A 27,677-nucleotide genomic window follows, 5' to 3' on the forward strand; every position below is an offset into this window, starting at 1 on the left:
GCAACCCTCACATAATGGTTCGCCTGCTGGTTTTTCAAGCCACATCTGGCGACAAACACGGCCAGTGAAGCTGCCCTCTCAGCCACCGCTGTGGTGCCATGCTTGTCAGAGCTCGACTGTGTGTGATGATGTATGACAGCCTGAGTGCTGTCAGCCTGCTGACACATAAATTAATCTTTAGATGGAGGAGGAAAATGGTGCATTCCTACTACATCTGCAGTGCTTTGATTGTTTTCCTTTGCTTCTATGCTTTTCAACATTCTCGGTATGTTATTGCAGACTGACACTATGTAGTATAACAGTTCATGTATTTCCTTTAAAATGTAAAGAATCACTACAGAAGGAACTGATAGACGAAGCAATCAGTCATACTATAACATCCTAAGGTTTATAACAGCATCATTGCTAATCTTTGTAATACATCATTTGCTCATACATTTCTGACATTTCAGATGTTTGTCATCTGATCTAGTGCAGGACAGTAGATGCTCATCTTTGGAATGACTGTGTCCCAGAAAAAATCAGAAAACAAGTGAATGGGATTCCACAGGGTTAAAAGATTAATCAGGCCACAACTGATGGACCTGTCTCACTCCCTCTCTGTCTCACTCTCTGATTGTCTCAAGCACCAGCGCTTAGTTTCAGGAGAGCTACATATATTCATATTACACATATATACATATTCATAAGGCCTACATATGTCAAATGACAATTTCTCCATGAGCCTGTGGCTAAATTTGTATTTTCTAATGAATTACATTGAATTTCATCAATGAGGACATACCCCAAGGAAAGTCACATGCTGTTTCACACTTTTGAGGGAAAGGAAATAAGGACAAGAGGCCACGTGAGAAACAACTGTTAAGACTAAATATGTGTTATACTCAACAAAAATATATTTCAATATACACAGTAATACTGCACTAAATCTGGGATTTCCACAAAAAAAACCCTCTCCATTTAAAACAGTGCTGTAGAGGGTCCATTTGCAGTCCATTTCCATCATCTTTGTTGTGTTCTTTTGTGCTTGTACAAGGAGAAAAAAAGGACAAGTAGAGAAGTTGTTTTGAACTGTATTGAAGTGTGCTTGAATGCCTGGAGCAGCACAGACATAATGTTCTCTCCTCTTGCACATTAGAAGCTAATTTAATAGTAGAGACAGTCAGTGAAACAATTACTTAAAACATAAGAACAGAGCACAGAACACCCATAAATTCATCAAAGCAGAGATGAAGCAGAAATGTTATCACATTTACTCAGGCTACTGTTGACTATATGATGTTTTACTTTGCTGGGATCATTTGGTCATTTACTGTATGTTAATGAGAGACAATGATGAGGTAATGGTTGTTGTATTCTGATGAGAGTTTGTGGCCCAGCAGCGATCGATGGTCTGGCTTCCCAGCAGGACGACGGTCAGATCCAGATCCTGACGGTGGGTCATCTCAGCATGGATGAGGGCGAGGCCGAGCCCGTCATGAGCTGCACTCAGTCGCAGAGTAAACAGGATCTGCGCGTCACCATGCTCAAGAAAGGTACTGTCAGTGTTCAAGAATGGTTCTGTCACTGAATCTGCAATAATAGCACAACCATGAGTCCACATTTACACCCACGGCATTCTGGGCCTCTGTTGTGGTGTGTTGGTGGGAGGGTGAAACACACTGAATCATTTTAGATCTTGCAACTGCAAATAGAAATGCCATTTTAAGACCCAGTGTGTGAATGATATAACATATGATGCTGCTAAAACACTCAACATTGAACTCTATATTGAGGAGTAAATTGAGATTTTGGACACTTATACAGGAAGTCACTTTTTTGTGCCTTCACTGATTGCTAGTGTTGTGTAACTGTATTTTACATTTCTACCAAACTTAAACTATTGCATTGGGAGATGTTTAGCAAAAACTATTGTCCATGCTGTGGACTCTATGTTGTTCGTTCTATTATGGGAATTTCTCATGACACTATAGTGCGTATAATGTACTCTACACTCGGATAATAAAATGGCAGACATAAGACATTTGACATAAGTCATTTCAGACACAGCTACACAGTTAGTTTTGTTTTTGCAAAACTAGAAACAAAGATTTTGGAAAGAAATTATTTTTTGGGCTTAAATGTGAAGAATTATCGTGACTTTCTGGCCATGTTAAAAGTATTGTTGCTATCTTATGGCACTATAGTCTACCGTTTCATGTAATTATTATTCCATACTTTGTAATGATTTTTTTCTGGCAATTTCTTAGCAAAAAACAACCTTACAACAACCATATTCCTCAAGATGCAGGGCTGTAATTTGCAACTTTATACCAGATAAGCAGAGTTTTTTTTTTTTCCATGTTTTCAAAGAGGTTCAAATACAGCCTCAAGTGGACCAGCTTGAAATATCGATCACAGTATTGATGGTCATCAAATAAGTAACATTATACCTCCTAAACATGGATGAATGGACTCACAGACATCTGGGAAACAGTCTCTTGTTTAACTGATGTTTTTTGTATGCAAGCCACCTTTAATATTTCACTAAGATAACGGTGGCTATTAAACTAAAATTTTCTAAAAACCCAGGGGTCTCCACTGAGTTTATGACCGTAGACTGTATAAGAAGTGGATGTAGTCACCGTGACAACACCCATTGGTTTGCGGCTTTTTGGTCAATGCCATCTTGTTTTTTTTCCATTGTCATCTTATTTATTTGCAACCAGAAGATTTTCAGGTTACTAAAAAGGTTATAATTAACTTTCATGAACTGAGAACACACTGTGAAAGGGTTAAAGTTGTAAGACAAAAACACGGACAACTCACAGACCGGACAACGCCGTGGTAGCGACCTGTCAATCACAAGGTAGACACGCCCTAAAGCATCCCCTGCTTTATGGTCTAATTGACTCTAAATGGGACCATAATTTACTAAATGAACATCATGCTGTATTGAAGAAGACTTGAAACTAGCGATTGAGACCATAAACTCATGTTTACAATGTTTACTGAGGTAATAAATCAAGTGAGAAGTAGGCTCATTTTCTCACAGACACAGTCATAATCAGACTTCTTTTTGAAACCAGAGGAGTCGCCCCCTGCTGGCTGTTAGAAATAATGCAAGTTTAAGGCACTTCATCATTGGCTTCACTTCTCAGACCCAGAGGTTGCCCACTGGTTCTGACACCTGGTTTTAATCATTTAATGGAAACTTGTGACCTAGTTACATTCACAAACATGGGACACAAGTTATTCTATATAAACCTCAAAAACTGTGAAGATGTTTTTTTTTACTGAAGTTATACTGAGTGAAGTGGGAACATGTTCCTGTTGGAGGCTACAATTATTACTGCATTTCATGTTACCAATGAACTGCAAGGAAAAATCAGTAACGCCTCTTTCTGTCTTTCTTTCTTTCTTTTTGTATTTTCTTTGTATGTGAAGGTATATCCAGCAGTATGAATTTTGATGAAGAAGAGGACGATGAAGATGAAATTAGCTCCAGTTCCTCACAGCTCAACAGCAACACGAGACCAGGCTCTGCCACTAGCAAGAAGTCATGCAAGGTAAAAAGGAAGTTCACAGCACACACTTGTGCTCTCTGCATGATGCGTCTTTATTCTGTCCAGCGACCGCTGCCTTTTTACCAGTGAATGACATGCAGAAAAAAAAAATGTAGATTCAATTTTGGCGCTCAGCTGGACTCTATTTAAAGCTCTATTTAAGTGTCATGGCTGAAATTACAGTAGACCATTATGGCCTTTGGCTTTTCTTTTTCTTCTATAAACAATATTTTGCTATTTCTGTCATTTATTTATTTGCCACAAAGTAAGTTAGCTGTTTATGTTACAGTGTGGATGATACTGTATGCAGGTGGTGGAACAATAATCTCATACAGACACCTTACTGTACTGTATGTGCCTCTAGCAGTTTGAAAGGGAAAAACTGTTATTTGGTTGGAAGAGACACACCTGAGGCGGAGAGCCTTGCATAAAAGCCCAGGTGGGCCATTGTAAGCATTAAGGTGTAATTTATGTGATCATACTTTTTAGTATTTTGTGTTGTAAGCTGCTATTTTGCAACCTTCTGATCCCTTGAAGTCAGCCTGCGTTGGATCTAATCAATCTAATATTTGAGGTTACAGACAGGTGTGATAATGGACGACTAAGGTCCGATTTAAAAACACAGCCTCTTTGCAGCCTCTACACCCTGTTGTGAAACCCCAGCTGGCATTGGACTCATGATAACCATCATTTCTCTTGGCTCTTCATTCCACTCTAATCTTTCCCTTCAGTCATCTCAATCTCCCGTCTCTACACCAGGTCCTTATTTTAGACGCAGTGTGCTCATTCTCAGTCCCAGTGGACGGTTTGATCTTCAGGCTCATTACTCTGTTCTAATGAAAGTCAACTCTAATGCAACACTCACGAGGGTGTCTCGTCCTGTGTGGGCTGTTCTCACCTACAGGAGGTGGCCTCAGCACCCACTCCACCCGTCAACGAACCTTCCATCGATGTAGATGACCTTGAAGAGTTTTCTCTGCGACCTGCACCCCAGGGTGTCAGAGTGAAGTGCAGAATCACCAGAGACAAGAAAGGCATGGACAGAGGCATGTATCCCACCTACTACCTTCACTTGGAGAGAGAGGACGGCAAGAAGGTGAGAACGGTCTGGCAGTTGAAACTCTAAACAACAACAACAACAACGCAATTTAGCAATCCAAACACCTATGGAGTATTGAACATTGTGAAAACTCTGCAAATTCAAATTCACACAATATGTAGCACAGTTTCTACAAGGTTAACAGACATTTCATGTATCTTATCTGTCAATAGTAAGATAAATTGTGATATTCAAAAGAGATTGTGGTACAGTAACACTTTCTATGTCTATAATGCATTATAAACATATCTATTATGCACTCATAGCATTGTTTATTTATAGTTAGAAGCACTCATTGATATCCATGATTATTGATGCTTTATAACAATAATCATAACACATTCTAAAGCATTTTATAATGACTTATAAAGTCAAGTAGCATAATATTTCATAATTGCTGGTCACTCACTGACATTTTGTGTATGTGTTTTTCTTGCATAGATTTAATGATATTTATTCACTTTACTTAAAGCAAACAATAACCACTTGGAGTGACTTATAATCACATTATAATGTATTCTAACAGTGATTACAATGCAATATAAAAAGATTATAACATATTGCAACTATGGGAATTATAATACACTATGATCCTTGCAAACAAAATGTCAGTGAGTGACCAGAAATTATGAAGTATTATGATACTTAACCTTATAAACTGTGAATTACACAGTGCTATAAGCAGATTATGACGCATTATAAGTCTGTTTATAATGACATGGGCATCATAGAAAGTGCTACTGAGATTGTTCTGTAGTTTCTGTGTGCGTCCAAATAAGTTGATTTACTAATTTGGTTTCTGGCTCGGCTTGTCACAGGTGTTCCTGTTAGCTGGCAGGAAAAGGAAAAAGAGTAAAACATCAAATTACCTCATCTCCATCGACCCCACTGATCTGTCTCGAGGTGGAGAGAGCTTCATCGGTAAACTGAGGTAAGTCCTCAGTGGTTTTGCCGTATGAAACATTTGACACTAAAAACGTGTTGTACATTTTTTTGTCACTGCTATTTGACTTTTCATTAAAGTGTTTAATCCCGTACTCTTTTATTAAACTGTATTTTAGGCCTTGCATTTAGTGTTGATACACATTTTTATTAATATTTAATGGATATTTAATCTAAATAGAATACATTTCCATATGTAAATAAATGAAATGCATTGCCCCATTCCTTCATTTATATATTCTTATGAGCCCTATGAAAAAAACTGTATGAGTACAACTTTATAGTTATGTTGACAACACTGTGTGTTGTACTGTAGCTACTAAGGAGTGAACAAATCATCAATCTGCTAATTTATGAATAGTTAACAAGTGGTACTTGAACAGCACCTTTATATTAATAATTCACATAAGAAATGAATGTTCTGTGCTAATTTCACTAAAGAAAATGTATAATTTTGAAAAGTGTATTTGTTATATTGTTGTATGAACCCTCTGTAATGCACCACTCATTTAAAAAAATGTCTCTTTTTATTATACCCTCCTCATAAACGTACATTAGCTGTAGATTCTTTTAAGGCCACAGTAAGAAGCAGGAAGTGAGCAGAGATATAATCTTTAGAGACAGCTTCAAGGCTGCATTAGTGGCTCCATGGAAACTCCTGGGGGAGTTTAATCAAATATGGCTCCGTGCAGCCTTTAATCTTCAGAGCCGGCCTGACCATTGGTCGATGCACTGCTCAAACCTTTGCAATCACTATCCTGCATGAATGATGGCAATCTAAATTGAAATGAACAGTGACCTTTCATCTAGTGCTTCTCAAGAGTCCTTGAGGGGGCTGGACTATGAGAGGTATACAGTCAGCTGTTTGATGCTGTGGCTTAACCATACTACTTACCTACGATGCACAAACCACTACAGTCAACTGCTGGAGTGCACTGTTGTGGGTTTTTAAGACTATATTATGTATTTAAATGTGAAAGGATGAAAGCTACAGTGGTGGAGTCCATTTCTTTGATATGACATTAACTGAAAAATGCAAACAGAGCAAAATAAGATGAAAAATTATTTCATATCAGGATTTATAGTTGGTCAAAAAAAACGTAATATCCCATTGTGTTGATATTAGATTTATCCTGCGGATCACAAATCAGTGATAACTCTATACTATCTCCCAAGGACGTTTGCAAATCATATTACTTGTCTGGTTTAAACATAGAAAACAGTTTGGAAATAATGTAAGTCAAAAGTCATGATGTGAGAATAATTTGTTTGAAGAGTGCTATTAACTGTAAATGAAACTCACTGAGAAATCATCAAGTGTAAAGGCTTGTAGAAAATGTGTACTGTGTGGTGGAGCATATCTTCAACTAATAAAACTACATACATTCAGAAATGATATACAGGGATTCAAAACATAAATGATAGTGTCTGTGCATAAAGCGTCTGGACACTAGTTTATGTGGTAGAATTAGGAAGCACCATTTCATATTGATGCTTTTAATGCAACATTTACGGTACATAAAATAGCAGAGCTACAGTGCAGATAAAACGTCAGCAGTAGATGTCACATAGAAGTGGTGTTCATCTTCAACCTGAAGATTAATTTGAGATGCAGCTCAGCACTGTGTATCAAGTTGTTCTAGTCATAAATCAGAAATACAAATTAATTCATTCATTCATTGAAATAAATTGTAAAAGTGTATAAGAGAACATTATGATAGAAGTATATGATTTCCATCCCCATACTCTATTATGTCTCATAAGTTGTTTCAGCAATTTTTGGGTTGATACCATTTGTTACACAGATTTGGTGCCTTTTTTACCACTCGAGAATTGATAAAAATAGTCAACAATCCCTCCAAAATACCATATTAAGACACCAAGACCTTGAGGAACACCATAGGAAAAGCCATTCTGTGATTTGGTTTCAAAAACTTTTGACATTTTGAGATTTCTGCAAGAATTGCATTTTTCATTGATTGGATGGCGAGCACTTCTGTTCTGGAAACTGCTCAGAAACCCCTTATTGTCAGTATAACTAGGAAAGCCATCCATACTCTGAATGTCTTAGGTCTTTAGTTTGTGGCTGTTAAGTTTCTTGAGGCTGTGATTATCCTAGAGGTCACCACAGGTCATTTCATACATTGAGGTCCCGCTTTCTTCAAGGTACACTTTCTGTTTCCATAGTAAACGGTCATGAACATGCTCTTCAAGCTTCATCTAGGGCAGGAAGCCACTTAAAGGCAAAGCTCTAGCCACTGGCCACTTGCCTCCCTCTGTGGTGCGGTGACCCACTGTCAGGATCTGGATCTGACCATCATCCTGCTGGAAAGCCAGGCGGTCAATCCTCCATTAGAGCACAACATCTCTGTTACTGTTCAACAATCAGAGTGAGCCGGAGCGGAGTAGTTTTACATATTATAAAATTGGCACTAAAAGGAAAAGTTTGTCCGTTTCCTCCATGGTATCAGTTGATTAGTTAGCTGGCTACATCTACAGACCTCTTCAGTCTGTTGTGTTTTCCTTGCAGGTCTAACCTCATGGGAACTAAGTTCACTGTATACGACAGCGGCCTGAACCCCATGAAGAGCACCACTAGCATTGAAGCTAGCAACCTGCGTCAAGAGCTAGCAGCCATTTGCTATGTGAGTCGGTCAAAATGCTCCTTAACCCCAAGCTGTACTTAGTGTTTCATAACACATGTCACATAAAGATACAATACTTGATTATGGCTTACATGGTTTATGGTAATGTCATTTTTCTAATAACACACTTAACATGGAATGATTAAATATCAGATGTCTAAAGGAGCCAGCAGAAGAGCTACTGTATATGTAATTACATCTGCTCTGAAAATACAACATCCAGGTTAATGTGTCTGGTGGCCTTTTGAAATGCACAGCTGCATTTAGAGTCTAACTCAGATAATCAGATAAAGACATTCAGGCAGCAAACGGAGCAGTCAGGGCATCGCCATAATCAGGTTGAAATCAAATTATCATCTATGCATGTATAAATCCAATTGAATATTTATAAAGGAGAATGGCCTTAACCTTCATGGCAGACAGAGATAACTATAAATAATCCACAATGACATAACATTTGCTTAATTATGATGTGGGTATTGGCGGGTGAACATGTTTACAGTGCGGTTTATCATCTTTTCTCTCCAGGAAACCAATGTTTTAGGATTCAAAGGACCTCGCAAAATGAGTGTCATCATTCCTGGTATGAACATGGACCACGAGAGAGTTTCTATTCGTCCACGAAATGTACGTGTTACCTCATTTCTCAATAGCCACGTCTGTGCTGACCAATTCAGCCACTTCTTATACTTATAAGAAGTATAATATATAATTGATCTGATTAATATGATGTCCATGTACGAAGCTACTCTATTTTATTTTTCACCACAGGACCATGAGTCGCTGCTGGCCAGGTGGCAGAACAAGAACACAGAGAGCGTGATTGAACTTCACAACAAGACGCCCGTGTGGAACGATGACACACAATCCTATGTGCTCAACTTCCACGGCAGAGTCACTCAGGCCTCCGTCAAGAATTTCCAAATCATTCACGATAATGACCGTGAGTTCCATACCTTTAAACTGTTTGAGATTTATTAACATTATTAACATATTAACATTTGCCATGTTATAGTCATGTTGTGCTGTACAAAACACCCAATCCTTGGTAGGTTTTAGAACAGCACATCCCCCCCCCTTTTTTTTCCAGGCAAGTTTGTCAGAAATCTACTTGTTTTATTTATTAGTGGTTATCAAATAATTAGAAAGACTAAAGTTAATTGTCATGTTTTATCAGCCTTGCTCTCAGACTTGCTGCAAAGTGCACAATACATAGTTGGAGTTTCACCTACATCCTCTAACGCCACCCAACTAAACTCCTGTTTCCAGGATAATTGAAATGCTCGCTTGCATTTCAGCTCATAAACTTTGTCTTTACCTGCTGCCATTTTCTCATGAGTGATCGATCGGTACTGTGCATGTCCACCTCTCAATAGTGGTGAGAAAGAAGAGGGATAGCTCAAATTTCAAGTTTAGTTTATTTATAGAGCACAATTAAAAACAACAAAACTGTTAAAACAACAAACAATATATAAGATAGGTCACTCCTTAGCTACTTCAATCATCAGCTCTGGAAAAAAAACAATGTGATTAATTATTTTTTTACCACTTTACCAATCGGGAAAGCGAGTTCCTAGATTAACTCGCCTGACTTGGCATTTCACTTGCACTGGGCAAGCGGGCAAGCCCTATTGTTTTTGTTATTGTCTATTTCAAAGGGTGGAATAGTAACTAAAGCTGGGTTTCCACCAAAAGCTCCTGGGATTTTTACTCCCTGAAACTACTTTTCAAAGAACTAAAAGGTTCCTTTAGCCCATTGTTGTCTGCGTTCTCAACGCGGTCTAAAGACCTGCGAAGATTAGGCAAATTATTCCACTGACGTATGAAAAAGAAACATCACATGTGACGAGGGCTGCCGGTGGTCACAGGGGTAAACACACTCTGCAGCCTGCAGTTCAGTGTGTCTGCCCGTTTCATCGAAAAAACACACTGAAAAAAAGATTTTATCTCACTGCAGTGACATTTACTGCTGCATAGTATTTACTGATGCATGTTGGATGTAATGAATGAAATGCAGACGAGGAGAATGAAACTAAGAGCATCTGTCTCCACAGTAAATCATCTGTTGAGTGTTTAATGGTTATTTATTTGTGCTTTAGAACTTTAACGCTGTGAAACAATCAGAAAATATCTTTTCTTTCTCTCATTCACAGGACCGCCACGCTATGTGTCTCTCTCTCTCTCTATTCTACTGCTCGCCCGCTCAGCTCGCTCGCACGATCTCTCTCTTTTTCTATCTTTTTTAAAATGAGTTGGGAAGCAGACAGCAGAGCCTAACTTTACTTTTAATGTTATCAAACAGAGACAAATGTGCTCCCCTTGTCCTAAAATGGTCCTACATTGATACTAGAGTACTTCTTTGTTTTATGAATGAAGCGGTACAGTTGAAGCAGTAGTGCTGTGTGTGTGTTTGACTAATCAGCGACGGTCATCCCCAGAACTTAATTTAGACCCTGGTTGAAACGGTTGAAACGTTCCTCAAAAGGTTCCTGGTTCCGGGGTAAAGTTACTGCGTTAGAAACGGGGCTTAAAAGTGTAGACAGTGAGAGAGAAATTAATGGAGAAATAAATGTCCAAAATGTATTTCTTCTCCTCTGCAGCTGACTACATTGTGATGCAGTTTGGCCGTGTGGCAGAGGACGTCTTCACCATGGACTATAACTACCCAATGTGTGCCCTGCAAGCCTTTGCCATTGCCCTCTCCAGCTTTGACAGCAAGTTAGCCTGTGAATAGATCCCAGCCTGAAGGTCAGTGGAGAACTGGTCCATCTGTCCTCTCAACAAGGGCTGTTCATGTATCCTTGGGGATGGTTTGAGATCTTCAAATCACCAGGTACCTTGGAAGTCCTGCATATCCCAAAATGCTTTATGGGCGCCTCAAGTTTTGTGTGTAAGTGTGTGTGTGGGGGGGTGGGACCTCGGGATGGTCTTGGTCAGTGGAGGAAAACAAGCACAAAGAGTGATCCACTTTCAAAATCCAATTCATTTGTTTTGATAACTATATTCATTTTGTACTGTAATGGCATTATAAAAACAAACACTGTTCCTTTATGTAGTAGTTAGAGAAATTTAACATTTCTTTATCTGTAAATTATAACTAACAATTACACATCTGTAAGTTTTAAAAGTTGACTGGATTTTATGTGATCTGCCACACAAAAATGTCACACTCTTCCTCGAGCATGAATACTGCTTATATAGCTACTGAATTAAAAATAACATGCACGTCACAATATAATATTTATTTTGTTATTTATGTATTTATTACATTTTGTTTTCCTTCGCGACAATTTAGACAGTATTGGCTCCATACTTTATGTGGAGCTGCAAGCACATAAATTAGCATCACAAGAAGGAATATCTCTTGTTTCCACACAAAACAATTGGACATGAACGGGGCAAACGCACGTTACACTGTGCTGTGTACCATATACGATATTGTGTCACAGTGTCACGTATGTGAATGTATAGGATGATGGTGCACTTTACTTTGAAGTCTGTGGTGGATGAGATATAGCTGTACATACTTTATTGTGCCTTTTGAAGACTGATTCCAGTGTTATGCGTTGGCCACACAATGAGCTGAGCTTGAATTTCTCTTTGCTGTCCTCACATGCATTGGAGATAATTCTCTGTAGCTACTTTCAATACAGTCGTCTAATGCGGACTTCATTTAGACTCATTAGATAGCAAAACCTCCAGAACATAATTATCCAAAGTGCACATCATCGGACAACATTTTAGTGATTTTCCAGATATATTTAAATTACATTTAGGGACACATTAAACGAAAGAGGCAAATGATTATTTACATTTTACTGTAAATCCGGCAGCAGATATAATATCCAAGGCACTCAGGTTTAAAGGGGTAGCTTGGGTGTTTTGAAGTGGGATTGTATGAGATACTTATCCATAGTCAGTGTATTATTTACAGTAGATGATGGTCGTCAGGCCCCCAGTTTGGAGAAACAGACAGGAGCACCGGCACCAGAGCAAAGCAATACAGTGCTGTGGATGGGGACAGCAGAAAAACGTATTTTAACCACCTAAAAGAAAGACTCACCTTAAAAAATCAAAAGTCATCTACTGTAGGTAATACATTGACTATGGATATGTACCTCATACAACCCCACTTCAAAACACCCGAACTATCCCTTTAAGTTTGTGCTCATATCTTCTGATGTCTCCTACCTGAAAAAAAATAAACTGAACATAGATTGACTTTCTGCAACCAAACAGACAGTAACAGTGTAAATCTGCCACAGCTTCAACACTTGCATATTTCATCTCTTGCTCTTTACATCTTGGATTCATTTTATGCTCCACTGAGGTGGAGTTTGGTACATCTGACAGGCAGTATATTTCTACATCACGTGGTTTATTGCTGTTCACATTTTTACTCAAAATATTATTCCTCTTGCTCCTTACGGGGCAGTATTCTTTCTCAAATATACAATAGTATTTTGTATTTTATGACCATTAAAAAAAATGCTGAATGAAGGCAAAGAGCAATCTCTGATACCGCTATTGTTACTGTGGGTTATGAGGAAATCTTTATCAAAATGTGCTATTCTTGTACTCAACTGTGTTCTAACTATTTTAAATTTCTATTTTAAAATTGTTGATACTCTTGCTGTAAAGTCTGCTTTTCATACATGTGTCCGGGAACCAAAGGTTCTTTCACGTTTCTGTTTTTAGTGCTCTCGTTGTAATGTACAGTAAATGGTGTACAATTTACTGTGGTGGTATAGACACAGTCCTTTGATCATGGAAAAAAATAAAACTTCAGTGAATCAAAAATATGCGTTCCTAACCTTTTGAATGACATGTTTATGAATTTTTAAGCAGTCTTTCGTCCTTTGCTTCTCTTTCAAAACAATGTAACCGTGAACACACCGTCTCTTTTCACCCAAAATCCTACATGATGCATGAAAGATGTAGAAAAATATAAAATACACGCAGAAAAATTGAAGTTGAGAAGCAATGTTGTCTTTATTTACAACAACAGGAAAAACCTTGCCTACACACTAATACTTTAGGAGTGACAGTGTGATGTGCAAACAGGATCCATTGTTCAGTTCTACACTCTCACCCACATTACAGAGATATCTGGGAGGAAACAGACAGATGTTGAATCCTGTTGTGACTGGTTAAAGCTGCATTTCACATTTTTTGTTGTGGCTTTCTCTTTCTTCCTTTCTTTTCTGTTGCTGATGCTTTTCTCTGCTTTGCATTTTGTATGATCAGAGAGAGAACTCTGACCATGGGGGCTGCTGCTTGATCTTACCATTCCATCTACTCATCAATATTTCTATTCCTCTGAGACTGAGATCCAGCTTCAGACTCTCTCTTCATGTCCATCCTTGATCATCTACAACTTGGTATGTTTTTCTTTTTCAATTTGCTTTGTGAGTCACAACCAGAAACGATGCTAGTCTTTGACTTTGTAGTGTCAGTCTTCTTTCTGTCCAGTAATCCACTTTACCACTACTGTTACAGTCTGTGGATTGGCAATGAGCCTTACGGGAAATTAATCTTCAGAGACAGTAACTCCATTTAAAAGGTTTACTTGGAACAAAAAATAAAGTTACAAGATTCACTCGGTGCTCAACTTGGCACACTGGTCAAGAAGCTGTCTTGCTCCGCAGACTGGTTAAGCTATTGCTTCATTCATTAAATACATCGTATCAATTCTTAACACTGCTCTTACAGACATTGTGTTTTACACTAACACACGTTGATACATATTCATGTTCAAAAATAGATGTCAAAATTGCCCCTGAAATATAGATGTCAAGGATATTGTAACAGCTGTAACCTTCAAAGTTCAAACTAAAACGTGCTGTGTACAATAGGATATATAGTTAAAAAATAATTTTTTGAATGGCAACTTAATATTCCTTACAAATGCCAGAAGAAATAATTAAAGTAGACCTTTCTTACAGTTGACATTTTGACTTGTAATACCAGAAGAAGTGCAGATGCAACTAATAATATTAATTATGGCTTTGCCTGTTTAAGTGTTCTAGCAAGTGAAGCCAGTGAGACAACATGTACAATGCCGGGGCTCTGGGACTGGAACACCTTAAAGCTGCAGTGGGTAGAAATGGAGCAAATATGATTAAAAAAAATATATATTTTTATAAAACGGTCACTATATCCTGACAGTAGTGCATGAGACAGGTCATCTGAAAAAAAATCATGTGCCTCTGTATCCTCCGGTGCTCCTGATGGCATCTGCAAGATTTCACAGACCGGAGGAAAACAACAAATCAGTGCCGAGCTGGAGCCTGCCGTCTCTGAGCAGCTGTCTATCACTCGTGAACTCTGATCAAACGGTCAAACTAGGCAGCGCTGATCAAATATGAATCAATATTCTATTACTGTAATGCCTATTTCTCTACTCAAATGTTTTCAGTAACATCTTGTAGTGTACTGTTTAGCTGTAAAATGAGAAAGTTTGTGACCCAGCAGCCATGTTGAGATCTGTTGAGGAAATACCAAGCACCGCCCACCAGCCGGAGCACAGCCAATAGGAAGGCTCAATAGGAACGCTCTCTCTCTGAAATGACCTGTGATTGGTCAAAGTCTCCCGTCATGGGTCATAGATTTTTTAAAGCCTGAAAACAGAGCCATGAGGAGGTGCAGAAGTCTAGTTTTCTCTCAGAACACTTGAATTACAATGTGCTGAAAGGTTATTATAGATTTTTTGTCCAATGACGCCAAAAACCTTCTGCCTACTGCAGGTTTAATGGATTGCAGCCATTGTTATTGTTAGCAGTCACAGCTGTGTATTACAATTCAAAATGTCCACAGTGAGGAAGGTCTATTGGAACATGTTTGATGTTAGCTGCGAGAACACTGAGACTGTTGAGAATGATGTGTGTTACCACTGCTGATAAACTGCTTCAGTGAAACTGACAGTGACAAATATTAAACCATTCTCCCAGAAACCATCTTGTAAAGAAACACAGCAAACTGAAAACTAAAATCTTTTTGAGTTCTTACTTTACTTTTGTCTGACACAATGCAAGTGTAATAATTTGTTTTATCCAGGAATATTGAAACACTTCATTGCCTTCGACCGTGGCTTGCAGCTGCCTGACTACTGGAGTTATTCCTGGCCCTGGTGCTGTGGCAGTTTGCTTCTCTTAAACAGTTGGATAAAGATGCAAAGGATGGATTCCCTGCAGCGTGTAATAAAGTGTAACTTCATCACATCCATCACTAGAAGCAGCAATGCGAAAAGCAGCTAATGACTTGGCAGGACACTTGAAGTCAAAGTAGTGCTGCTGTGACAGCTGAGAGCTACCTTACCACACCCTTCCTATTTTACTGCACTTATTTGAGTTTATAAATCTTCATGCTCACATTTACTCTGTATATTGACACGCTGTTTTTTACTGCTATTTACCACTGCTACCAATTTGCCTTCTCCAACACCATCAGCCTCCACCTGCATTGCTTCTACTCTGTTTGTGTGCACCCTGCAGGCTTCTTATTTCTATGATGATTCTTACTGTGGGGGGTTACTCATAATGCTCCCTAGATGTCATTTATCATATTGGTGTGTATTCTAAGCGGTTATGCCACATTACCTCAACAGGGAGCATCCCCAAGAGCAGAACCACATTGGACCACCAGGTAGAGCCAGATATTGCATGACAGCATTGCCAGGAATTAACCAATAAAAATGATGAAGTGAAAAGGCTCGTTCGAGATGAACTGTGCCTCGCCTGGAAAGTAGACGAGATCAGGCGGCAGCAGCAAGGGGGCAGAGACTAAAAGCTGTGGTAAAGCACATAATGAGCACTCATTTTGATAAGTGCTTATAAATAACCTTCATTATTATTATTATTATCAACCACCCAAGATGTATTTGTTAACAGATGAAACCTTCATTGCACAACTAATAACTAATAACAAGCTAATGTTAAATATTACAATTATACAGAAAGTTAGGACTTCCTACAACACGTGGTGGTTGTTGTCAAAACTTAGAGCCAATCAGCTCTTTGATCAGGCAACAGCCAGGCGTTTCCCATCATGCCCAGGGTCTTGCAGTCAGTGGAAAGCAACTGCGGCGCCTAGCTCTAAAAACTGCGGCCGCCTCGATCTTGTGAGGTTATTGTTGCCCACGTGTGCATGACCTTAGAGCAAGTCGGGATCAACTCGGACACAAATCTAACCGGCATGCATTGCGTGGCGATCGCTGTTGATCGATTCTATTGCTAACAGGTCCAACTAGAGAGAGAGGGAGATGTTTACACTAAAGAGAGTCTAATCAGGCAAATAAGTGAAAACTTCTGTGTGGGCGGGTGGACCAAGGGTGTGCAGGGCTTTTAAAGGGGAACTATGCCCATTTTCAAAATTCATACGTGTTATTCCTATGGTCGAAGACAGCACAAAAAATATTAGTAAACATGAACAATTTTCTCCCAAATCCAAAAACTACTAAAACTGCTAAAACTCAAACTTGTGATGTCATTAAGTCTTGAACTGCTCCATAGTCAATGAAACACAAACAAACAGAGGACTTAGACCCAGGAGAACTGAGTGGCCCGTGTGAAACTAACAGTAACCAGTGACTTTTGTCACGTAGTCCCGTGAGTCCCATGATCGCTAGTCACGTGAGCCGTTAGTCACTTGGTAGTCACGTGAAGTTATCGTCAACCATGACCATTTCCCAAGGAGGGTGAAAAGAGGAGATGTCACGCGTCATCATCGCGGTACAACACATGCGCAATAAAATCTGGTCTGCATTCGCCGAAATTGAGCCAATAGCAACGCATGACCGCAGATCCAGTTACACTGCGCATGTATCACACCCATAGCTCAAGACCGTGTCCCAGCCTCTTTCAATAGACTTTGCCCTTTCCGAAACCTAACTAAGTGGTTGTGTTGCCGAAGCATAACTTCCTGTGAAAACAGAAGCTTATTTTGAAAGAACACTAAGCATGTAACGAGCGTATATTGACACGCTGTCCTTGACCCGTCCAAAGGTAATGCAAGAGGGGTACCCAGTGCGTTGGTCTCTGATGCTGAGGGGCACTGACAAAACGATGGTATTTGACCAGTTGGGAGTGAGAATGTGTTGTCTGTGGGTCATTAAAATCAGGTTTCCCATTCATTGTCTATGGAGCAGCTCTCTATGACATCACAAGTTTGAGACTATTTCTCTGGTTTCTGGCTGTGAGAGAGAGAGAGTAGCTCATGTTCACACAGACTGATTGAACTTTCCTACAGTATGCCATGGAAATAACATATTGGAATTCTTAATTTAGGTGGTGCTCCCCTTAAAAGAACAGCCTGTAAATGAAATTAACAAGCATCAGAAGCTATATGTGTGAAAGGAGACTATTATTTGTATAAAAGTATCCCTTCAGAGCAGCATTGCATGTCTCTATTTAGCTTGTGTTCTATATTTTACACATATAAGGGATTAGTAATAAATAAAGTACAAGTTGAGGAACATTATGTGTTTAAAAACTAATTTTAGGTAATTGTAAAAGTCCTTTACGTCTCCCTCCTGTTCCGCATCCTCAGCCCACTTGCCCCGACTTCTTTAGGCATGTCTGCGTGGATCGAACCATCTTCCTCCGACATTAACTCCTCTTTATCCTCCTCTGCTTCCTCTTCTGGGTTGGGACAACCCACGCAGCTGAACAGCAGGCTCTCCGCCTCCATCACTGGATCATCTTCATCCGCTTCCTCCTCCTCTTCCACCTCTGTCCCCTCATCCTCTTCCTCCACCTCATCTTCCTTCTCCTCCTCCTCCTCTTCATAAGTCTCCTCTTTAGGGTAGTGGAACACATCTTTGAAGTCGCTAAAGCTAATTTGCTTCTTCACTCCGTTGAGACACTGCAGCTCTTTGCTCACCTCCAAACCAAGTCTCTCCTGCTTTTGTTCTTCAGCCGGCTGGGATAGAGCAAGACTGAGCAACTGCCTTTTCTCTGCTTTCTCTTCCTCATCCTCCTCTTCCTCTGTCTCTTCCTCTACTTCATCCTCTTTATCCTCATCTTCCTCCTCCTCTTCCTCGGCCTCCTCCTCTTCTACGTCTTCGTCCAGCTCTTGCACTATGGATAGTTTCCTCGCCATAATCTCTTCCTCCTCTTGCTCCATCCTCTCTGCCAGGGCCTCGGCGGTGGGCTGCCTGGGGGGCTCCTCCAGTGTGAAGATGTCAAATCCACGTCTTTTATAGGGCTCGTCGTACTCTGGGTAGGTCTCCTCCGGGTATCCTGCATTGGTGTGCAAAAAGACGCATGATTTCATATACAAGTATGAGATTTTGGTTGCATAAAACAGCTTCTTCTAATTAAAAATGTATTTGATTTTGTAAAAAGATGTGAGGGGCCTGGAGATTCAGATTAAGGCATGTACCTACCTTCCCAGTCTACACAGTAGGGGACCTCCTCTGCCTCCATCTCCGGGGAAGCTGCCTCCAGTCGGTTCTCTTGTATCAGCTGTGTGATCTGTCGAAGTTGCTTGAGTAATTTCTCCTCCTTCTTTGATGTCGAACCTTTACTCTTCCTCCTTCTGCCACTAGAGAGCAGCGCAGATAATGAAATAGCAGTCATGCAAGATGGCAAACGCTATGGTACATCACTCTATGCCAGTTCAGTAAATGGTTCTTTCTCAGTTATGTAGCTACAATGCATACTTTCTCTTTGGTCTTGATTTTCTGATTCCTCTGGATTTCTCAGAGCCCTTACTGAGTGCGATGAGGCAGAGATTAGAGATGTTTTCAATGAGTTGTGACGAATAATATTGACTTAGACTGCATTATTGAGTCTTGCTGAAGAGAATTATTTATCATCATCGTGTCCAAAAGCGACAGTAACATCCAACAAACTAGCAACTAGATAATTCCCCTTTTCTTACATTGATTCCATTTCTAATACATGCTATTATATGACCTAAGGACTTTTAAATAAAGTAGTAGCAGTAGCTGTTAAATAAAATATGCCGGTGGCCTTTCCACCTTTGAATAATTTTCCCTTTAATTTTTAGCCACTCTCATTTCCATGCCAGGTCTGCACTGATTTATCCCAGTATATGTGATTTTTTCTGGTTCTTCTGTGCTATGGGCAGTGATGTTAAGAGGACAAATAAGTCTTACCTCCCAGAACCATGACTCTTTCCAGAGACAATCCTCTCCATCATCATTTCTGTTCGCCGAAGTCTCTCCTGAAGCTTGACAAGATCATGATCGGGCGCTACAAGATTTACAAGAGAAAACATTGTTTTGACATCAAAACATAATGCATTTCTATGTAAATGTGCAAATTATATTTAGGTGTGTTAATGTATACGTACATATGCTAACTGGTGTGTGGTTGATTTGTACAGTTGAAGACAAAAAGTGCCATTTACACGCCAATGTTTACAATAACAAAAGTATTTTGCTGCTGTACTTTTGGTTTTGATTATTCTTTCACTGAAGAACATTATGCCACTAATAAATAATTATTTGTTTTTGGAATTACACTAATACAATCAATCAGTTGCTAAAGGTACTTACGAATCTTATTCTCCATGTTTGCCTTGGTTACTGGAGTGCAGTATCCTGATGGAGTAGCCTTCCCCTTACATGTCAGCTGTGAACATAGAAATGATTAGCGTAATAGAGCTTAACAACAATCTTTTAGAACAATCTACTGTACATTAAATTGCCTAAATGGGGAGTAAATGCACAGTCATTATTGTCACAGAGATACATGACATATTAGTATAGTGCAGTATATTATAGTGTAGTGTAAAGCTGCACGATAACACTTCATATACGTTACTTTATACAAAGTGTATATAGTGTTATATATTCATACAACCTGCCTACCAAGCAGGTCAGTCATACCTTATAGATTATATAGAGCATGTACAGGAGTATCCCAAAGCCATATATGGGTATCGCTTGAGCCATCAGGTTGTATTTTTTGCCTTGTCCGATGCCTTTCATTTTGGCCATGGCCTCAGCACTGTGTGCCATGGAGTACGAAGGGTCCACACCCCACCGCTCTGGGTCCACTGGCAACGACAGCCGGTGCATCGCAGGAGGGTAGAACCCGGGTCCAACTGGAGGAGACAAAAAACAATCAATCTATTAATAATTACAGCAAATCAAGGCCGCAATTAATGATTATTTTCATTGTTGATTAATCTGTTGATTATTTTCTGGGTTAATCGATCAGTTGTTTGGTCTTTAAAATGTCAGAAAATGGTGAAAAATGTAGATTAGTGTTTCCCAAAGCCCAAGATGACGTCCTCACATGTCTTGTTTTGTCCACAACTCAAAGATATTGAGTTTACTGTCATAGAGGAGTAAAGAAACCAGAAAATATTCACATTTAAGAAGCTAGAATCAGAGAATTTTTACTTTTTTTTTTTTTAAAAGGACTCAAACCAATTAATATTTAGGAACAATGTGTTTTGGATCAAACAATCAGGGGTAGACACTGTTTTCTATACAAAATAAATCAGTAATTTGTTGTACAAAATGTGCTTTGGAAATGTGAGTCTGCAGATACATTATATTACTGCATTTTTCATTTGTTTTACAACAACATTTTAGCAAATTATTGAGAACTTAGTTGGATAAATAAAATATCTATTCCCTGTTAACTCCTTTATTATGCTGCCCGCCCTCAGCGCTGCTGATTATGATTGACAGTCTGTTCCACCAATCACAATCAAGCAGCATAATCAGGCCATCGCGTCACCGCCAAGCAGGCAGGCGTGATCACCATGGTGATAACGTTACTTACATTAGTTATCTTAAATTAGTATTATTAGGTGCCGTGTGTAGCTAGCTAGCTTGTAAAAAAGTTTAATGTGGTCATTATAAGTTTGAATAACCACCTTTATCACAATACACGAGCAAGGTACACCTCAAACTATCGCGAATAAGAGTTAAAATGCGCCATCTGGTTGCCAGACGCTGCAAATTCACCATCGTGGACAACTAATGCATTGCTAACAAAACAGAAGGAGAGTCGTGCTTTTCTAAACGTTGGACCAACGGGATGTGGGTGAAGAGAAGAGAGAAGAGGTCCTTGTTTGAAGTCACAAGGTAACAAACTCTTATAAATGCTTTGTTTCTTACGGATTTATCGTTGTGTTTTGGGTTGCCAGGTCTGACAGAGAAAAAAAGCGCTCACTTCAACAAACTCTCGCGAGATTATTAAGGTTAGGATATTTCGTCGGGCAGTGAGTCTCGCGAGAGGTTTTGCAAGTTTTTGCAGATCTCATGAGATTTCGTGGTGTGGGGGCTTCCTTCTAGACATGTGAGAAGCATGTTGTTTTAGCCCAGCTGTGTGTGGCATGTCGTTAACTTGTTTATTGTTTATTTTTTTATTGTTTATTTATTTTGCACAATTTAAGACTATACAACATAACAAAATAAATAATGAATAATATAAAGTGCAGGAAGAGGCAAAAAACCCACTGGGCTTATCTGAAGTCTCCACCTAGAGACAAGAACTAATATGACTACATAATAGTGATAACAAACAATTAGGACAAGATATATATAATAACAACAATAACAATACAGTAAATATATAAAAAAAGACAAGTGTGTGTGTTTGTGTTGCGTGGAAGTGTATGGTTAGTGTTTGTGAGGAGGATATTGTTTAAATATCTATAAAGACTTCTGGGTAATTGTAACCAAACAACATTGTAAGTGGGAACAAATAAAAAAACATAAAAACATATACATGAACAACATGGGGAAAAGCAATTACAAAACAAGCCTGGTTTGTTTGTTGATCAGCATAACAATCGTGGTTATTGATTATTTCTGCGCATCAGTTTGTGATCATTGTATTGATGTTTGAGTGGAGTTACTTTGTGCTGAAGCACTGTTTGATTTGTGTGTGGCAGCCAGCATGTTGCTTTTAATTGAATAACAGCCTTCACACACAATGAACACAAAGTTATTTCTAGCCTGTGATAAAAAATATATATTAAAACAAAACTGTAAACTTCATAATAAAATAAATAAAACCTTCTCATAACCTTCTCTCATCTGAAAGTTTATCTCTCAAAATTGATTGACTTTTTTTTTTTTTAATTTATTGTTTTGCCATGATCTAGGGTCAAGCTGGAGGCCAAAGCTGGAAAAACTGAGGAGGAAGACATACCTGGTTTAAGGTAAGGCAGCTCACTGTGTTACCTTCTCATAAGGAACAGGGAAAGTTTATTTTAAGAAAGCAAAGTGCTTAAGATATTTACAGATATATTGTCAGAGGCTCTATAATCTTTGTTCAAGCAGAGTGATCGGAATAGACCTATGAATTCATATTAAGTGTCCACGTCCATTGTTAGGTCGGATTTATCAACGAAGGCAGCAGCTTCCTCAGTATTGGTACTTCCATGGTGGACATGAGGTGTAAAAGCATCAAATAATAATAACATACACAATAACATTCAACCCTTCAATATTTTAGTTTTACAGTACTGTGTTTTATATATGGGCTTCTTAATTTTTTTTGCAGACATGCATTAAAGAATATGGATAGATAGGCCTAAACAGATTTGAACAAGTGCAAATGTGCATGTATGAATACAGCACACATATATTTTTCTAAAGTTCACAATATATTCCGTACAAACATTCATATGTTTTTTCTTCTTATCCATTGTGTAACAGTATGACGAACATGTGTGCGCTACGATGAGGCCTGGCGCACCCTGTATAGTCAAAGTAACAGCTGGCAGCAACAACAACAACAACAGCAGCAGCAGCAATAAAAAAGACATCAGAGATGGATGGAGATGGATGGATGAATGATGATCTGATAAGCCGCCTTACCCTCAGGCCGACCCAGCTCCTTTTTCCCTCTGGGTAAAAGCATTCTGGGCAGGAAGAGAGAAATACAGAGAACCGAGCATGATATAAGAGTAACCTTCTGGCAAGTTGTTATAGACATTTTGTCTCACAAAATGACAGCCATGCATTTATTTCACTTGAACAGTAAAGCTGGTATCCACAGATGTCATCTCTCATCTGGTGACGTTCCTGCACAGATTAGACCAGATTAGACCAGCTGCCTTCAAGTGCTGCTCGAAATATTGACACTACAAATCCCCAAAGAGGGAATCAACTGGCCTAGTGCATTATTATTATTATTATTATTATTATTATTATTATTATTATTATTATTATTATTATTATTATTATTATGCCATAAAAGTATCTGGATTTCAGAAACCACAACACCCACAGCAACCGAAACTTGCAGATGGATGGGATTGCCCACAATAATCAGCATCAACTCACCACCTTTACTTTTTGGTCAAGTACATGGGAGCCAAGTACACTCTAGAAAGTACACTCTGTCACTGGATTCCTTGGGTCAAGATGCATTTTTCTGTGTATGCCAACCATATTTCAGCCAAGGTTCTTCATCACATTTTTATTTTGCCCAAACACAAATAAAAAACCACAGCCTTCAATTTTGATTATATCTCCACAAAATTAATCTAATAATGTAATGTACCAAGCTGTTTAGCTTTGTGTTATTGTATACAAATGTGGTGCACATGTTAACATACACAGACCTGCCTAAATCAGGGGACATTTTACCACTAGGAGGCGCCACAAAATCAAAAAGTTCATCTCTCTTTTGTTTATTGTTTTGCCATGATCTAGGGTCATTGGTGCAACAAGCCAAAGCTGGAAAAAGGAGGAAGACATACCTGGGTTAAGGTAAGACATCTCACTGTGTTACTGTGTGTTATGGCTGGTTTAATGAGCAGTGTTTGTCAGGCTGATGAGGGCTTTTTTTTGTTGACATGTGAGGCAATGTTGGATTGCAGTGTGCGGCTTCATGGTAGATCTCAGCTAGTTGTTGTTCAAGTTTGATAAAAGTGGCAGACTGATGGCTTTGGATGGAAAGTACATCACTTTATGATGATGAGAGAAAAAAAAGCACTAGCAGACATAAGGTAAGTGTTTCACAGGCAAGTCAGTCTCATTTGTTGTTGATCTGGTAAAATTCTCTGGGTTGGCGTTGTTATTCCTACTAGCTGACATTTCTCATTGTAATTAGTTTGTTGGACTTTTTTTTCCAATATCCATACTATCATATAGTACATACATTATGCAAACCAGCATGATATTCTGGCTATTCCGACCCACAATCCTCTGTGCAGTGGATATATGAGCAAGAGGGTCAAAGTTCAAGGTGCAATGTTATGACGAAGAAGTTTGTCCCAATTATATGTATACTGCATGCAACAGTACGTACTTTGTAAGGGCAGCTGTAGTATGTACTAAAAGTAAACAAAAAAAGTATGTGATTTGAACGTAGCCATAGCATCATGTTGTGGTGTGCCATAAAGAGGTAGTGAAAAAGTGAGGAGTTATACACTTTTTTTTTTCCAAAAAAAACTTCGTTCTTTTCTGTTATGTAATTATATTTGTAAATACAAATAATAAGTTTGTTGAAAATGCCAAAGATAAGCCATTATGACACTGTACTGAACCTACAGTATGTGTTTTTATCCCTGGCTGCGTGCATCCTCTATTGTTGTGTAACAGCACCTTCTAACATTGAGAGGGTGAAGTACTTACGGTAAAGTTTAGTTTGAGATTACCACCCTGATGTGCAAATCTTTCTGTGCATTCTTTTTTTAGAAGATAAACTTGCTTGGTGCTCTTTGATCTGGTATTAACGATGAGCACTTGAATGCAACACATGACCTATTAACCCATCCAGTCTGTGGACCCTCTGTTGTGTGTTTCATACCAAAGAGCAGCAGATGGCAGTGCAGGCTCAGGCACAGAGGTTTGACATGTGGGAGACAGGATCACCTACTCAGTCCCAACAGTCAAGTAGTGTAATTTATGGTGTTTAATAGATTTGTCTAACAGTTTTAGAATCTAGTGAATAAAGAGGATTTTTTTGTTTGGTTTTTCTCTCCTCCAAAATCATGTGCAGTTTTACCACATTTGTGCTCACTAGAGATGGTATAGCTCATGTGTTGCTACAATATCAGTACACACATTTAATCAGCTGTAATAAGGCATCACTTCATCATCACTATTGGGACACCTGTGTGGGCCTCAATATTAGTAACATTGTAATAATTATGTTTTATCTTAAGTTAGTTGGTTAATTAGTTTGTTTTGAACTTTATTGTCCACAATGTGGAAAGTGGAAAATTGTCTGTCTAAATTAGAAACAAAACACAGACAGTTAATTGAGGACAAACATTAAAGTAATAATTTTCATTTAAATTAATTTCTGTTTAGACACCATCTATTGCCAAATGAGGTAACACAATGGTGACTGAGCCTACGACCCACTGATGATAGCCCTTGCGTTTGCAGTACTACCAATTTGGAGTCTGTGGTGACATTTTCAGGGAAAAGCAACACTGTTTGGATCTCTGGGAAGTGAGATCCAAACACAAACCTAGTGAGAACAAAACAGAGATTGTTGCGTCACACACACACCTGCACGAATATATCAGCAGTTTGCGGTTGTTGGGCCGACAGCGGCCGGTTCAAAAATTAACATATCGCCCAACCCTAGTACATCACCATACACAGATGAGTTGGAAACAGGCAACAATCGGTATCTGCCGTTGTGCTTTCACAAGGCAATGAAAATGGATGTTGCACAACTTTTTTTACAAACAGATTCAGAGAGAATTTAGGTTTTTAGAGGCTGCTGAAGGCTGAAGAGAAGTGGAGCAACATGAAGGGATACGTGGAGCTGTGTAAAGTTATCTAAGCAAACAGAGTTTTCTGAATGAATCATGTCAGAATATTTTTACAAACTGTCAGGATATCTTTTGAAGTCCTTGTGATTAGGATATGCTGATAAATCCTGCTTTAAAATTCACCTATGTATCTATATGTGTTTTAGGCTTTATAGGTATCCGTGATGTTAACCTACATATACATACAGTATGTTTCAACATACTTTCAATATGGATCATTGTCAGTTGTATGAATTGTCATTTGCGTTTGATACTATTTGTTTGTTTTCTTCATGGCAATACTTCTCTCCGCATTCATTGCAGCTATGGTTTCTGTTAGGGCTGGGCAATATGATAATACATATTCTAAAAACGATATAAAAATGTCAATTGTATATATTTTTTATATTGTTTCTATCGTGATATAGGTTAGGCCTATATTTTATTCCTTTTTCTCTATAAATTCAATTAAAACTGTTAATTTTAACCCTTAAGTTCTTAAAATGAGAAAATATTCAGTACTTTTCATTTGTCAAGTATTTAATCCACACAGGAGTATACAAAAATAAGCTTTACAATGTGGTTATTTAATATAGAATATCTATTGAATTACCAGAGAACATGCTATATCGTGATATATAACGTTATCAAGATATGAAATGACCTATAACGTGATAGAAGATTTTGGCCATATTGCCCTAGTTTCTGTCTTTGGTCCTACACAGTTCTGACAGAATTGTGATATTGCAAAATTGTAATGTGTATTATTTGTTGTTCAGTCAGTATTGACGGTCTTACCATTTGGGTTTTATGGAAGACTGATAAATTTCAACCAGCTAATTTAAACTAGCTTGTGCTATTTCTACCCTTTACTTGTACAGCAGCTAATGTCCAATGTAGAGAGAGATCATGCAGATAAACTGCCAATGTACAACATCCCTTGAATTAGCTCTGACCTATCATAGACCAATCTCTCTTTTTTTTGTCACACTTCTGGAGAATATTTATTGCCCATGGCTTCTATGAATGAAACTGATCTTAAAATTCAGTCAGGTTTTAGGGCTCACCAACCGGAAACAATGCCACTAAACTTACTTAAAGTGATTAATTACTTATTGATTCTGATGCTCATTTTTGACCAGATTTACTGTTGACCTCAGTACTGTATTTGGCACTGTCAATCATGCAATCCTTATCAAGCATTGGGTGGGCCATGTACATATCAATTGCTTTGAAAAGGTTGAGTTTTAAGGTTAAGAATAGCACTTATATGTTGAGGTCCTTCTCATGTAGGATGCTTTGTGGAGTTCCCCAGGGGTCATATCTAGGTACGGTTCTGTTCTCCATTTATATGTCATCTTTAGGCCATCTATTGCATAGATATCCCATCAGTGTTCTTGATTATGCAGATGATATGCAGCCCCACTTATTATGCAATTCCCAAAAACCCACAGGGATTTGACTGTCATCATAAACATTCAGAAGTGGATGGCTCAATGTTCGCTACAGCTAGATGCTAATAAAACAGAAATATGTGTCATTTGTTATGAAAATGCAAATTCATGCATTCACTTCAGAAAATCTGGCATTTTTTGTAGTACAGTAGCCCCGTCTAGACAAGCAGTTGTGTTCAAGATTGAAACAGTCATACCGTGGCTAAAATGTGGAACCTGTTATCCATGTATTTATCATATTCTGCCTAATGCTTTGTATTCTGAAATTTGCAAAAAAAAATCCATT

General features: G+C 38.6%; 2 protein-coding genes across 4 annotated transcripts in view; one reads left to right on the forward strand and one right to left on the reverse strand.

The window, feature by feature from the left end:
- The window catches only part of tub (TUB bipartite transcription factor), a 60,379-nt gene extending 48,311 nt beyond the window's left edge, over positions 1–12,068 (forward strand). For 2 of the 3 annotated variants that reach the window (XM_037759278.1, XM_037759295.1), the window contains exons 5-12: positions 1,380–1,535; positions 3,427–3,548; positions 4,450–4,641; positions 5,463–5,575; positions 8,117–8,231; positions 8,760–8,858; positions 9,003–9,174; positions 10,832–12,068. In XM_037759278.1, coding sequence (XP_037615206.1) covers positions 1,380–1,535; positions 3,427–3,548; positions 4,450–4,641; positions 5,463–5,575; positions 8,117–8,231; positions 8,760–8,858; positions 9,003–9,174; positions 10,832–10,965 — 1,103 coding nt within the window. In that variant the 3' untranslated portion in view covers positions 10,966–12,068. The remainder of the gene's footprint in view (positions 1–1,379; positions 1,536–3,426; positions 3,549–4,449; positions 4,642–5,462; positions 5,576–8,116; positions 8,232–8,759; positions 8,859–9,002; positions 9,175–10,831) is intronic. The other variant, XM_037759285.1, reaches the window with a different exon arrangement.
- Positions 12,069–17,445: 5,377 nt separating this feature from the next.
- ric3a (RIC3 acetylcholine receptor chaperone a) lies at positions 17,446–23,202 on the reverse strand. Its single transcript, XM_037759307.1, has 6 exons — positions 23,041–23,202; positions 20,086–20,303; positions 19,753–19,828; positions 19,351–19,447; positions 18,616–18,773; positions 17,446–18,469 (listed from the first exon to the last, which is right to left on the reverse strand). Exons 1-6 carry the CDS (start codon positions 23,156–23,158, stop codon positions 17,748–17,750), a joined length of 1,389 nt encoding a protein of 462 aa, XP_037615235.1. The 5' UTR covers positions 23,159–23,202; the 3' UTR covers positions 17,446–17,747.
- Positions 23,203–27,677: the final 4,475 nt, after the last annotated feature.

Source organism: Sebastes umbrosus, chromosome 2 (genome assembly GCF_015220745.1).
Source record: "Sebastes umbrosus isolate fSebUmb1 chromosome 2, fSebUmb1.pri, whole genome shotgun sequence".
In the NCBI taxonomy this organism is placed as follows: Eukaryota; Metazoa; Chordata; class Actinopteri; order Perciformes; family Sebastidae; genus Sebastes; species Sebastes umbrosus.

Coding starts and splice junctions, on each gene's coding strand:
- ric3a (XM_037759307.1), bottom strand. CDS start 23,158: ATGTCTATAACAACTTGCCAGAAGGTTACTCTTATATCATGCTCGGTT. Junction 19,829..20,085: donor TGCTCTATATAATCTATAAG/GTATGACTGACC, acceptor CTATGTTCACAG/CTGACATGTAAGGGGAAGGC. Junction 18,774..19,350: donor AAGAGTCATGGTTCTGGGAG/GTAAGACTTATT, acceptor GCTGCTCTCTAG/TGGCAGAAGGAGGAAGAGTA.